Below are 12,695 nucleotides of genomic sequence, written 5' to 3'. Positions count from 1 at the left end.
CTCGCTTTGTCAATCACTGTGTCACTCACTGTATCACTCACTGTGTCACTCACTGTGTCACTCACTGTGTCACTCGCTGTGTCACTCACTGTGTCACTCGCTTTGTCAATCACTGTGTCACTCGCTGTCACTCACTGTGTCACTCGCTGTATCACTGGCTGTATCACTCGCTTTGTCAATCACTGTGTCACTCACTGTCACTCGCTGTATCACTGGCTGTATCACTCGCTTTGTCAATCACTGTGTCACTCACTGTCACTCGCTGTATCACTCGCTTTGTCAATCACTGTGTCACTGTTTCACTCGCTGTGTCACTCACTGTGTCACTCACTGTTTCACTCGCTGTGTCACTCACTGTATGTTGTCACTGTGTCACTGATTTCGCCCTCCGCCTCCCACCAACGTGCTCTCTTCCCACGTGCTCAGTGCCCTTTCCAGCACGTCTGATTAGCTCGGTTGGCTACGTACGGTGCGAAAGAAGTTCAACATACCACCCTGGTCCAGCCTGCAACTCCACACAACTCCGCACTACTACACACAACTCCACGCTATCCACGTGAAGCTCCACCTCAGCCCACTCCATGCCACCCCGCGGCACCGCGCTGCCCCCCGCCCCCCGCGTGCCGCCACGGGTAAATTTAGCGCGGGGCGCGGACCCGCGGGTCAGAGCTGCGGGAGACGAGGAGGAGGAGGACGCGGATTCGGAGGACGAGCTCGGGAGAGGCCATGGCGAGTGACGAGCTCGCTCGGAAGCTGCAGCGGCGCCTCACCATCGGCGCTGCGGAGGAGGAGGCGGCTGAGACGCGCGCCGCCGTCGGGGTCACAGCGGGGACCGAGGGGCCCCCCTCTCAGGGCCCCCCTTCTCTACCCTCCCCCTCTCAGGGCCCCCCATCTCTACCCTCCCCCTCTCAAGGCCCCCCCTCCCAGGGGCTCCGCCGCGCCTCGGCTCCGGCCGGAGCGGAACTCCAAGGGTCGTGGCGACCCCGTGCCGAAGGGACCGAGGGGACGGGAGCGATTCTCGGGGGGAGCAGCCACGGGAACCGGGATTTGGGGGAGCGAGTGGAGCTGCCTCCCGCGGAAAGGGGCCCCCGGATCATCGCGGGGGAGAGGGGGGGGACCCGGGTCCCCGAGCTGCTCTCCCGAGCGCAGAGACGCGAGGTGGAGCGCGTCTTCCGACTGTGAGTCACTGCGGCGGCGACGGCCACTAGAGGCGTCAGCACCATCATCGTCATCATGGCTCAAAATCATCATCATTCTGTGTCGTGACTCAAAATCATAATCTTCATCATTCATTCTCCATCATCACTCCACATCATCATTATCTTCATCAGTCCAAATCATCATCACTTAAAATCATCATTTTCATCATTCAACATCATCACTGCAAATCATCATCTTCGTCATTCTATATCATTACTCCAAATCATCATCATGATCATAATTCTACACCATAACTCCAAATCTTCATCATCATCATCAATCCCCATCATCCACACCGTCACTAATCTCCGTGCTCGCGCCCCACGTGTTGTACCTCTACAGCCACTCGGGGTGCTACCAGAGCCAGACGTGACAGCTCTTCCCTCGCCACGGATGCCACATTGCACATACAGTGTATGCTGTCTCCTTGTGCACATGTCCATTGTACACATACGTGTATGCCCGATCCATGCATGTATCATGTGCATGTGTATTACACACGCATCACTGTGTTCATGTACGTTGTCACACCAGATCTATGCTGTATATAAAACCCAACCCCTGTGTGTTGGCTTGTCTGTACGAACTTTTACAAACTTTATACAAATCAATTTTTTTGACAAAGATAAACTAACTCATCTTTTAATTTTACCAGGTCAGGCCCACTGAGCTATATAGCTATTTTTCAGAAACGACCTGGCCACAAATGATAGCTCAACGAAGTGGCTTATCATGTGGACATTTATAGCAGCCACGTACTCTTAATGCGCGATGTTGATTATGAATATGGAGGGGAAAGCCACGTGATCGCGGGGAGAGAGAGAAAACGCGCAAACTCCAAATACACAGCAGGGTCGGGATCAATCCCACGACCTCCTGTACACCAGGCGAGGTAGTTAACATCTCGCCACTGCGGCACGGTATCTACGGGCACACATTTGGTATCGTTGGAAAGCGCCGTCATCTGAGGGTGTGCAAGCAAGGTATTCTACGACCTTGCGGTACCGAGTTATGAGCGAAAAACAAAACAATCCCACTCGGTGGACTACGAAACAAAATGTTTATCTGCTGGCCGTGAAGGCCAGCTGTTAACCTAGCAACAGGTGTCCTTAGCAACGGTGTCCTTAGCAACGGTGTCCCTAATAACGGTGTCCCTAGCAACGGTGTCGCTAGCAACGGCAGGGCCAGGAAGTCATAGGAGAGGACCAGGGAGCCTGGTGGGTGTGATACTGGAGGGAATGATTAATTTAATTATATGAGAATGAATGACAGGATTTAGTGATTGAATAAGGTAAGACTGAGAATTAATGCGTGATTGAGGTAAGACAAAATTAATGAGGATTCAGTGATTGAAGGAGGGAGGAATGAAAGAGAAATGTACTTCAACAACTTTTTTTTAAATCTCAGAATTGTCCTGAAGTGTGTTGTTGAATTCAACAACTGGGTCTTAAATCTTTAATGGAAATTGGAAAATACGATGTTTTGCTGCTCGCTAGAACGAAACGTGTGTACATGAGACAATGAGTGCGTTTGTGAGGGATAAGTGAATTGAAGGAACTGGAGGAAATGAGAGAATGGGTGAGAATTAATGATTGAGAGGCACGATTGAGTGAACGGACGGGTGGAGTGAGTGACCCAAGAAGAGCCACTTGAGTGAATGAGGAATGAATGAGTGAATGAAGGAGAAATAAGTGAGCAAGTGACAGTGAAGTTTAGTGGCGTGGTGGGGTTGTGTGGTTTCGTGTTAACCGGTTTAGTGAAATGGTGCGGTAGTGTACACGAGTGGTGTAGGGGTAGCGGTGTGGTGTAGTCGTGCAGTCCGTTGGTACAATGCATTCATCTAGAATGGGTGTGCGTGTGGCGTAGTGAAACTGCATCGGACAGTTTCAGGAGCTTAGTTGTGTCTGGTGAGGTGTCAGGTGTGTCTGGTGAGGTTCAGGAGGGTGACTGGTGAGTGGTTTATGAGGTGAGTGGTGAGTTCTCTGGTCACAGTGTTGAGGTGTGTGGTGGTGAGGGTTTGAGAGCCGTTAACAGAGGCGGGGTGGAGCCGATGATGGAGAAGCCAGGACGGGGATAACAGTTGCGAGAAGGCAGCTGACCGGTGAACGCCTGAACAGACGGCGCACAAGGGGGTGGGAGGCCAGGACCACGTCCGGCCGCCTTTGTCTCCCTCGTGGCGTTGTTTACACACCGCACCAGGTAGTGATTTGAGGCTGAGTCGATCTAGGGGAGGCCCAGGACCGGTCCAGATAATCGTCACCGGTGTTTCTCGTGAGTGGAAACTCGCTTCGCCAGGTTTTAGCGCGGCGCTGCTAACCGCTCCACCACCGCTCCCCTGCACATGGCGCGTGCATGCAACATTCCTTGCTGTCACGCCGCTAGTGGCTGCAGGGCTACAACATTGTGGCGTTAGCGTGGAGGTAGGGTGCTCATGGTGTGGATGAGATGTTGCAGAACGACGATTGATCGATTTGCTGTGAAGAAGGGCCGTTACCTGAAGCGTCGCCCATTACGTGTTTCCTATGAAAGCGGTGTTACTGATGAATGTGCAGATGAGGGACGCTTCTTAGGGCAGCTGTAGCGTTGTGTTGTTTACACAACACACGACTCGTACACAACACACGACTCGTACACAACAACTTGTACACAACAACTTGTACACAGTACTCAACTCGTACACAACTTGTACACAGCACGACTGGTACATAACTCGTACACAACATGCGACTCACATCCAGGCCACGAAACAGAATGGGTATCTTCAACACGTGGCATCCACCACCACAATGGGCCAGGTTAGTGTCAATGGGCACGCTCTACAGAGAGATTGCGCCGTGCCGTGAGAGTGACTGCGGGTGACCTTGGTTCGCAGCCGCCACTGGCGTTGCTGCTGGAGCCTGTGGCGATTAAACAGCGCGGTTGGGTGAGCGGTGCGTGGCTTCACGTGTCTGGTTTCACTCACCCACCGTGGCACATTACATCGCGACAGAGCTGCGGTTTGATGCAGCTTGGCTCCCGTTGTAAGGCATCGCATCCTATAGACTGGCTGAGTACTCTTCTAACTTGGCTGCTTGTGTGCGTTTATTAACAGGGGTCGGTAACCTGCGGCTCCGGAGCCGCGTGTGGCTCTTTAAGGACCAGCGTCTCGTATTCATCACGTTGCAATATTGAGGCTTTTTTTGTTTGTTACCTAATTCGAACATAAATGTCACTTCTTGTTATTTTTGGTTGCTGACCCCTGGTTTCTATACAACGTGGCGTGCGGTCCTCTCGGATTAAGCAGCGAGGCTCTCGATAACTCCACTTTGCATGTCGCAAGACGTTCAGAGCGATCACGCACTTCAACTCTTGCTCCGAGTCGTCTGGGCTGCTGGTCTTCATGTCCAGCTTGCCCGTGGTTCATTCAGTGCGTGCATAATCGCTGAGCCATGATGCGGTAGCGTTCTCCGTCGCCACGTGTAGATCTCGTGGCCCTCCGATGAACTTAAGTCACTGAAGAGTCACCAACAAATACATACACAGCGGCCGTCTGGAATGCTCTTCCTTGCGATATTAAGAAGCCACTGGGAGCTATGCACTTTCAAATCCAGATTGAAAACTAATTAATTAAAAACTTACTTTTTGTGTTTAGTTTGTTGTCCTTCCCCCACACCTCCGATTAGCAATGGTGGGCTATGTATGGTGCGAAAGAAGTTCAACATACATACATATGCACGTGAAATCTTTGTAAGGTGCCACAGCTGCAGTGTGGGTTGTCACGAACACCCCAGATAACTCGCCCTGTGTCCGGCACCTGTCCAGCATGACGCACTGACGGCGTGGCAGAGTGAAGCCAGGTGGACAGACTGGCTGACTGTAAGATTGCGCGATAAGGAACTGGTGTGGTATTGGTCCGAGCACTGCGCCTGTGCGCATCGCTGGGCTGCTGTGGAGGCAACGTGAACCGGGCGAACGCTGCGTTGCCAGTCCCCCGTGTGTATGTGTAATGACATAGTGACATCTACTGGTTGGAAAAGGGAAGCACGGGTACAGGCACCACTATAAACATCATCCAATCCCAAAGGGAGAGGTATCTGGGCCAAAGGTAAAGGGCGGGGCTGGCCGAGAAACTCCGGGAACCAGCTAGAAGGTTCCAGGAGAGGGCATGGCCGCAGGCGGAGCCTAGCCGCGCCTGCGGAAATAGCGGAGGTGGAGGAGGACTTGGGGTTGGTGTGTGGAGTCCTGGGTTCGGACTGCGTCGCTGCTCGCCGTCATCTTTCTCCGTTGTTCGGCCACATGGCGGATCTGCGGAGCTCCACCGCCCTTACCGGCACGCCGTCAGCCAGCAGTGAGGCCGGGAGTGGACGGGCGGAACCCGCCGTGTGATCAACCATGTGTGTAGTCAGTAAGAACGTTAATATCTAAAGTGTGTCCTCGGAAGACGAAGGAGATAATGTTGGCCTGTGCTGTGCCCATGGTGTAATAAAGAAGAGTACTCTCTACACGATGTGTCGCGGAAGTTGCTCATTACATACGTACCGTATGTTGAACTTCTTTTGCACCATACATAGCCAACCATACTAATCGGAGGTGACGGGGGGTGGGGATAACAAAGTAAACACAAGAAGCAGTTCATGGAGAGTGAGGGACACTTTGCTCCACTGTGGTGACGGAGTGCCTCATCACCGCCACTCGCATCGTCACGCTGACCCTTTTGTTTCTCAAAAAAATGTCGTGAATAGGGCCGCTTCCATGTGGCACAGTGGCTTATGCACTGCGGCCTCCACCCTGGCCACTTGAGTTCAATTTCCGGCCCACCTCCCTTTCATGGTCCCGCACTGACCAGCGTGATGTATAGGCCTCGGCAAGGTAAGGTAAAAGGTAAAAAGCAACGAGCCTACCTTTACCCTGCCTTTTACCTTTACCCCATACAAATTACCCGATTACAGGGTAATTACTGGGGTACTACACATTAAAAAGGTTTATAACGGTAAATTCTAGGTAGAGCGCTTTACTCATATAGAATACTCTCTATGATTCCAATTTTACACGCTTGTTGTCGTTGTTGTCATTGTATCCTCAAATCTTGTATCTCAATTTTAACCCACTTCCCAATGTGGTATCGACTGCAAACTTGGTATACTTATGTCATACTGATGACAATACTATATTCTAACATATAAAATTATATTTTTTAACATTATTTTGTATATGTTATGTTTCGGCTTGGGTCTAATTGTCCACGGTCAACTGACGTTGGCTGTAATTAGCCACGGTCCCTTACGTTATGGCAAGTGGGCCCACTTCCTGGAGTCGTGGAGTTCTGCCATTACTAGTACATTTCATAAAAGCGTGTTTACGAATAAAAGCCACGGAGCTTTTATTGGTAAACAAGCTACCGTATTTACCGGGTAATACTTAGCGCTACCTTTCCCCTACCGGGTAATACTTCACGCTACCTTTACCCTACCCTTTACCTGACCCCTTGGCATGTCGACACCTTTACCTTTATTCATAATCAACGATTTTTGGGTTTAGATCGCGTTTATTTATAAATGTGTCGTAACCCTCCACCACCCGACACGGCCAATCAGTAAAAAATGTGTCACGTTGACAAAGACAAATAGTTCACTGCTTTAGCCCACCGGTGTGTTGAAGCAACAACATTCACAATTTGAGTACGACGTTTCGCTGGTAATTACAACCAGCATCATCGGGCAATTCGCCAGAATGGTGAGGCTCTCCTGTGTCTCCCGTTCTTATATAGAGCAGCAGCAGGATGACGTCATCATTAACTCATTAACTCATCAGGTGCAAAGATTCAAGGGGGGAGTGATTGTAATTATATACTAGATTAGTAATCAGGCTATTGTTACGATGCGAGTTGTAGATTAGTAATCATTTGGAATGTGTTTTATTGTGATTATGCTACATTAGTAATCTGTTAGTGGTTGTTTCCCTTATAAGTAATTGTAATGTATCTTATTTAATAATACGCTTACAATCACTCCCCCCTTGAATCTTTGCACCTGATGAGTTAATGAGTTAATGATGACGTCATCCTGCTGCTGCTCTATATAAGAACGGGAGACACAGGAGAGCCTCACCATTCTGGCGAATTGCCCGATGATGCTGGTTGTAATTACCAGCGAAACGTCGTACTCAAATTGTGAATGTTGTTGCTTCAACACACCGGTGGGCTAAAGCAGTGAACTATTTGTCTTTGTCAACGTGACACATTTTTTACTGATTGGCCGTGTCGGGTGGTGGAGGGTTACGACACATTTATAAATAAACGCGATCTAAACCCAAAAATCGTTGATTATGAATAACATTGGTCGCGAAAGCCTACGTGTTAAACTGACCTTTACCTTTACCCTTCTACCCGGTAAAAATGGTAAATTACCTTACCTTGCTGAGGCCTAGTGGTGTAGTATGGTCAAACGGCCCCTGTGATTGACGCGGCATTGGGAGGCCTTCATCCAGCAGTGGATAGATGGTGGTGGTTGGAGATTTGGGGAGGCCTTCACTGAGCAAAATCTGGTCCTCCTTGAATCGGATCCGGACACTCCATGGAAGGTGTGGACACTTTCTCCTAAATTGGAAAATGTACGAGTCCAGTTTGTGACTGTGGGGTGCGACATCTCAGACCGTGCAACACATCGTGAACGGCTGCCCAATCAGATCACTCAACGGCGATCTGAAACAAATCCACGCGGCTACTCCTGTTGCAGTCGAATAGAAATCAAACCTCGACGTAAATTTGTAATCTGTTGCAATCCCCGAAAATGCCATACGGAAGAAGAAGGAGACGGTGATGGCTACTGATGGGCATGCAACTCGACTGCGCGTGTGCTGCATTGCTCCCCGAGGTCGTGGCCATCAGGAAACTCGTAAATCTCCGATGCAACTCCTCCATCATTGCCTTCAGCTGCCCCCCTCCTCCACCTCTCCTCTCATGATGTATCGGTGCCCGAAGAGAAACGTTCGCGTTCTGTGTTGAGCGTTCAACGCAAGGGTCCTAGTCGCTTCCGTTCTACTGCTGGCGTCTTTCCACGTAACGTCGGAATGTGTGCGGTCACCAGCTGTGAGCGGTGCAGGACCGCCTGCCTCCGAGCTCCAAAGCAACCCCGCCGAGGCCCCACCACGAGCCGACTACGGCTCAGCGTAGACGGGCGTAGTGGCGGAGCACCAGGAACCCGGCCGGCCTGAGTTCAACTCCTAGCCACGACTCGGGAGGACGAATGGTCTAGCTCATTCAACGATCGTGTTCACCCTCATCCACTATAACTTTGACGGTGCTGTTTGTTGTTGGCCGCTTAACGGTTTTGGCCTTTGGGCTTGCTGTGCTATACACACACGTTAGGCACGTGGGTCGCTGTGTGTATGGGCTCACTTTGGCAGACAACACGTGCGTTGGCTTGGCCAGTTAGTTTCCCGTAGTTCACATTTTGCAATAGCAGAGGCAGCAGTAGCAGCTGCTGTTTGTGCGGCTATAACGGACGTAGATCGCGTGAATGTAGAGACTCCCGGTCCACAATACCGCGAGCAGCAGCTGACAGCCTTTTCCCCAACGCAACAGCGCGAGGTGGGAGAGTGGGAGCAACACAGAGCCCCGGGGGAGAGCAACACAGAGCGAGCGTGAGAGCGACCAGGCGTTACACTGACAACTGGGCAGCAGGCATTGCGTGAATGTGAGCCGTGCGTCCCATCAGCAGCTCCGAGTGCGTGCTCACGCCGCGACTCGGGCAGCAGCTGCCCCGGGACCATCGCCCACGCCGCGCCAAGTGGCCGGTGGCATCGGTTGCGTGCATTCATCACGCGGGTCAGCGGATGACTCACGCACTCGCGCGGTCCTTGTGCCAATCCACTGCTGGACGACGGCCACCCCCATGGCGTGCGGTGCCGTGTGGGTGATTTCAACCATACTTCACCGCGCCGGTCAGTGCGAGTTGATGAAGGCAGGGAGGGAGGGTAGACGTGCATTCCGGGGCATTTGGTCACATGCGTTCGGTCGGCCATGAATGGGCACAAAGTAAAGAGGGCCGCGTGAGTCGCAGCGCATAGGCCACTGGAATTGTAGCCTTTGGCAGAGGTGACCCACTGGATTGAGGTCGGGGCGCCACGGTGGCGAGATGTTAACTACCTCGCCTGGTATACAGGAGGACGTGGGTTCGATACCGATCCTGACGCCTGCTGTATATGTAGAGGTGTTACGGAGGGCAAACAAACACACTGGGCGTGGTTATGCCTGTACGCCGAGAGGTGCTTACATCCACGTCCGCACCGTTTAGCCTGGGGGGCTAACACGGAGCTGGGATCCCCCACGGCCCCACCCCTCAGTGGGGGAGTTGCTATATAAGGCGGTGAGCCGGAGGGCTCGGGGTTGAGTGTTCAGCCTTAACCAGTGAAGCAAGAAGATCTGCTAGATAGGCCCTGGGACTTTCCTGGATCGCTGTCCTTCTCAGGACCGACCAGGGCAAGCCAGTGGCGTGGCCCCAAGAGCCCAGAGCCGATGCTCTTGTAAGAGCCGGTCTGGGGACTCAGGGTGCCGTAATCCCAGCTTAACCAGGGCTGGGTTAGCTAGCCTCCACTAGCCCGGTAGTGGAGGACCTAGGAGAAGGCTAGCTGTGACATAGAGTGTTGATCTCCCAGTTAGACGGGTGAAGGGGCCGATACCCCTTCGAGTGTTGTACATCTCGGCCTGTTATGTACTTTGTGCTTAATAAATAAGTGTGCCTCCAACTACGTCGTCCAAGTCTCCTGGAGCCTACTACATATATTTGGAGTTTGTGTCTCTCTCCCGTAGATTTTTCTTCGGGTTCTCCGTTTTTTTCCCTTCACGTTTAGAATCAACATCACGCATTTAGAGTATTTGGCTGCTATGCATTTCCACATGATAAGCCACTTCATTGAGCTATCATTTGTGGCCAGGTCACTTCTGAAAAGGAGCTATAAAGATCAGTATGGTTTGCCTGGTAAAATAGAAATACAAAGTTTCATAAATTCACTGCAAATGATGTGGAAATCCCACCACAGGACTGAGGGTCACCCGTGTGGGTGACGCTGCTCGTGGCTTGTGTACGTCTCTCTGTTCAATGCCCGGTGCTCAACAAGTCGGTGGTTCCGCGTGACCAGCTGAGAACTCGAGAGGCCACGGTAAGAGCCTAACCTGGGTCACCACGATGACAAAAGCGATAACGTAGCAACTTCAGTACGACAGTGAAGCAAACGTAATCGGAGCAGAAGCAATCGCATTGCAAAAGGATATCAAAAAAATTGTCCACAGACAAAAATACATTGTAAATTAAATACACTGTACGTTTGCCAAAGTTGGCTCGGATAAGTTAACTTTTTAAAACACATTTATTGTAAAGATAAGTGACAGAAACAACATGGATTGCAGGTGATTTGTGTTATTGCGCTCGTGTCAACAGACCCAGGACACGCGTCCAAAAATAATGACGGATGAGAGCACGGAGGCAGCGGGACCTGAATCTTCACTTTGGTGGGAGTTTTTTTTATCTTCCCCCACAAGTAAAAAAAATTCTCAAGTACAGCGACGATGGCAGCTCTGGGAGATGTTATTTTTATGAAGATGTGTCTCCAGGCGTCCCGTGGAGCGGCGTGTGTGACCATGGTTACGCATTGGTGGACACGCTGGTGGACACACGCTGGTGGACACACGCTGGTGGATGCACGCTGGTGGACACGCTAGTGGACACACGCTGATGGACACACGCTGGTGGGCACACGCTGGTGGACACACGCTGGTGGACACGCGCTAGTGAACGCGCTGGTGGACAAGCGCTAGTGGACACGCTGGTGGACACACGCTGGTGGACGCGCTAGTGGACACGCTGGTGGACATGTGCTGGTGGACACGCGCTGGTGGACACGAGTCCGTGAGATGGCGATGTCATTCCCACGCCGTCCACCCACTCCAAGCCACGGTTGTGGTGGCGGCGGGGTGGTGGAGGTGGTGGCGGCGGCGGGGTGGTGGAGGTGGTGGTGGCAGGGTGGTGGAGGTGGTGGCGGAGGTGGTGGCGCAGTGGTGACACTAGCACGTCATCGTAGCAAATTCCTGCGTTCGATTCCTGACCCGGGCACCTTTCTGCGTGGAGTTTGTTCTCCCCCTGTTGTGTGAAAAGTTTCTGTCTTAAAACAAAGACAAAGATCTCCCATATAGCCTCAACAGACTTTTGGGGCAAGTGCTGTTAGAGAGTAGCACTTATGAAGGCCGGAACGGTACACGAGGGGGTGGGTGGCCAGCATCACGCCCGATCGCCTTTGTCTCCCAAGTGGCGATGTTTACACATCGTACCACGTACTCATTTGAGACTGAGTCGACCTAAAGGAGGCTCAGGACCGGTTCAAATAATCGTCACCGGTGTTAGTCGTGAGCGGGACTCGTGTCGCCGGGTTCGTAATGCACAGCGAGCTGGTGACAGGGAGCTGGCGGCACAGTGTGGTGACTCACCCACCCACCCGCTCATCCACTTACCCAACGTCAAATGCATTTTTGGAGCAGTGCGGAGTTAATGCATCAAGTGTCGACCTCACCTTCCGTAGTTTGTGCCGATCCGGTTCAGCGTTGCTCGTTATTTCTGGTGAAGTTGAAAGCCTGGCAATGTGGTGGTGGGCTCGCTGATGAACTGTGTATTGTGGAAGGTGGAAGCCGGGCAGTGTGGTGGTGGGCTCGCTGATAAGATGCGTGTGATGGAAGCTGGGCAGTGTGGTGGTGGTGGGCTCGCTGATGAGCTGTGTGTAGTGGAAGCTGGGCAGTGTGGTAGTGGTGGGCTGGCGGAGTTTGGCCGAGTTCAGCATCACGGCGAATATCCGCAAGAAGCCAAAACCGTGGTGTAGATTTTATAGTTCCTTTGATGGTCCGCACCGCGTTCACTGCTCCAAGCTCCCTGCTCCACGCTCGCTGCTCCAAGCTCCACGCTCGCTGCTCCGCGCTCTCTGCTCCGTGCTCTGCATTCCCTGCTCCGTGCTCGTTGCTAGCGCTGAGACGTCTGACGCTGGTGACGCTGAAGCCACTGCCCAGCAGTGGTGGACAACGCGCATCCCGCTGCACCCTCGAGCTGTTGTCGCATCGTCGTGGTCACTGTGCCTGTGTCCGATCCGCGTGTCACAGCGGCGATATGCTCCGATTGAAAACTTTCTCCTTCACGTCCGTCGCCCTGCTGCTATTTACGGTTAAATTCAGCTTCCGAACGTTCTCCTGCTCCGGTTCTCTCTCGTGTCGTGATGCTTCATCATTTCACTCCAATCTGCCTTCCGTAGCCCCGTGTAAACCCACTCTACTCTGCTGTATACTCCAGTGGTGTCCCTCTGTAGTGGCATCAGTGGAGGCCACTGCATGAGGTATAAGCCGGCCTGTGTGAGGCACGATGCGCGCCGCTCACACCAGCCACATGCAGTGCCAGCCTCTGGCGGTTAGGGGGCGAGAGTGCCAGGGACGGCGCAGGGGTTCACCGGGGGCCATGGCACTCCAGGTGAACCCGGAGGCC

At 52.4% G+C, this 12,695-nt stretch overlaps 2 protein-coding genes across 4 annotated transcripts in view; one reads left to right on the top strand and one right to left on the bottom strand.

Moving 5' to 3' along the window:
• Positions 1-830, bottom strand: part of AXDND1 (axonemal dynein light chain domain containing 1) — a 49,380-nt gene extending 48,550 nt beyond the window's left edge. The window contains exon 1 of the mRNA XM_061566349.1: positions 771-830. Coding sequence (XP_061422333.1) covers positions 771-773 — 3 coding nt within the window. The 5' untranslated portion in view covers positions 774-830. The remainder of the gene's footprint in view (positions 1-770) is intronic.
• Positions 520-12,695, top strand: part of LOC133351255 (EF-hand domain-containing protein D2-like) — a 71,566-nt gene continuing 59,390 nt past the window's right edge. The window contains exon 1 of one of the 3 annotated variants that reach the window (XM_061566355.1): positions 520-1,178. In XM_061566355.1, the coding sequence (XP_061422339.1) occupies positions 727-1,178 (452 nt within the window). In that variant the 5' untranslated portion in view covers positions 520-726. Of the gene's footprint in view, positions 1,179-2,395; positions 2,418-10,625; positions 10,688-12,695 lie in introns of those variants that run through there. The other 2 variants (XM_061566360.1, XM_061566358.1) reach the window with 2 other exon arrangements.

The sequence above is a fragment of the Lethenteron reissneri genome, chromosome 36 (assembly GCF_015708825.2).
Source record: "Lethenteron reissneri isolate LAM-NWPU_2019-01 chromosome 36, ASM1570882v1, whole genome shotgun sequence".
Classification (NCBI taxonomy): domain Eukaryota; kingdom Metazoa; phylum Chordata; class Hyperoartia; order Petromyzontiformes; family Petromyzontidae; genus Lethenteron; species Lethenteron reissneri.
The sequence above is the reverse complement of the archived record's forward strand: the minus strand, read 5'-3'. Positions and strand labels throughout refer to the sequence as shown.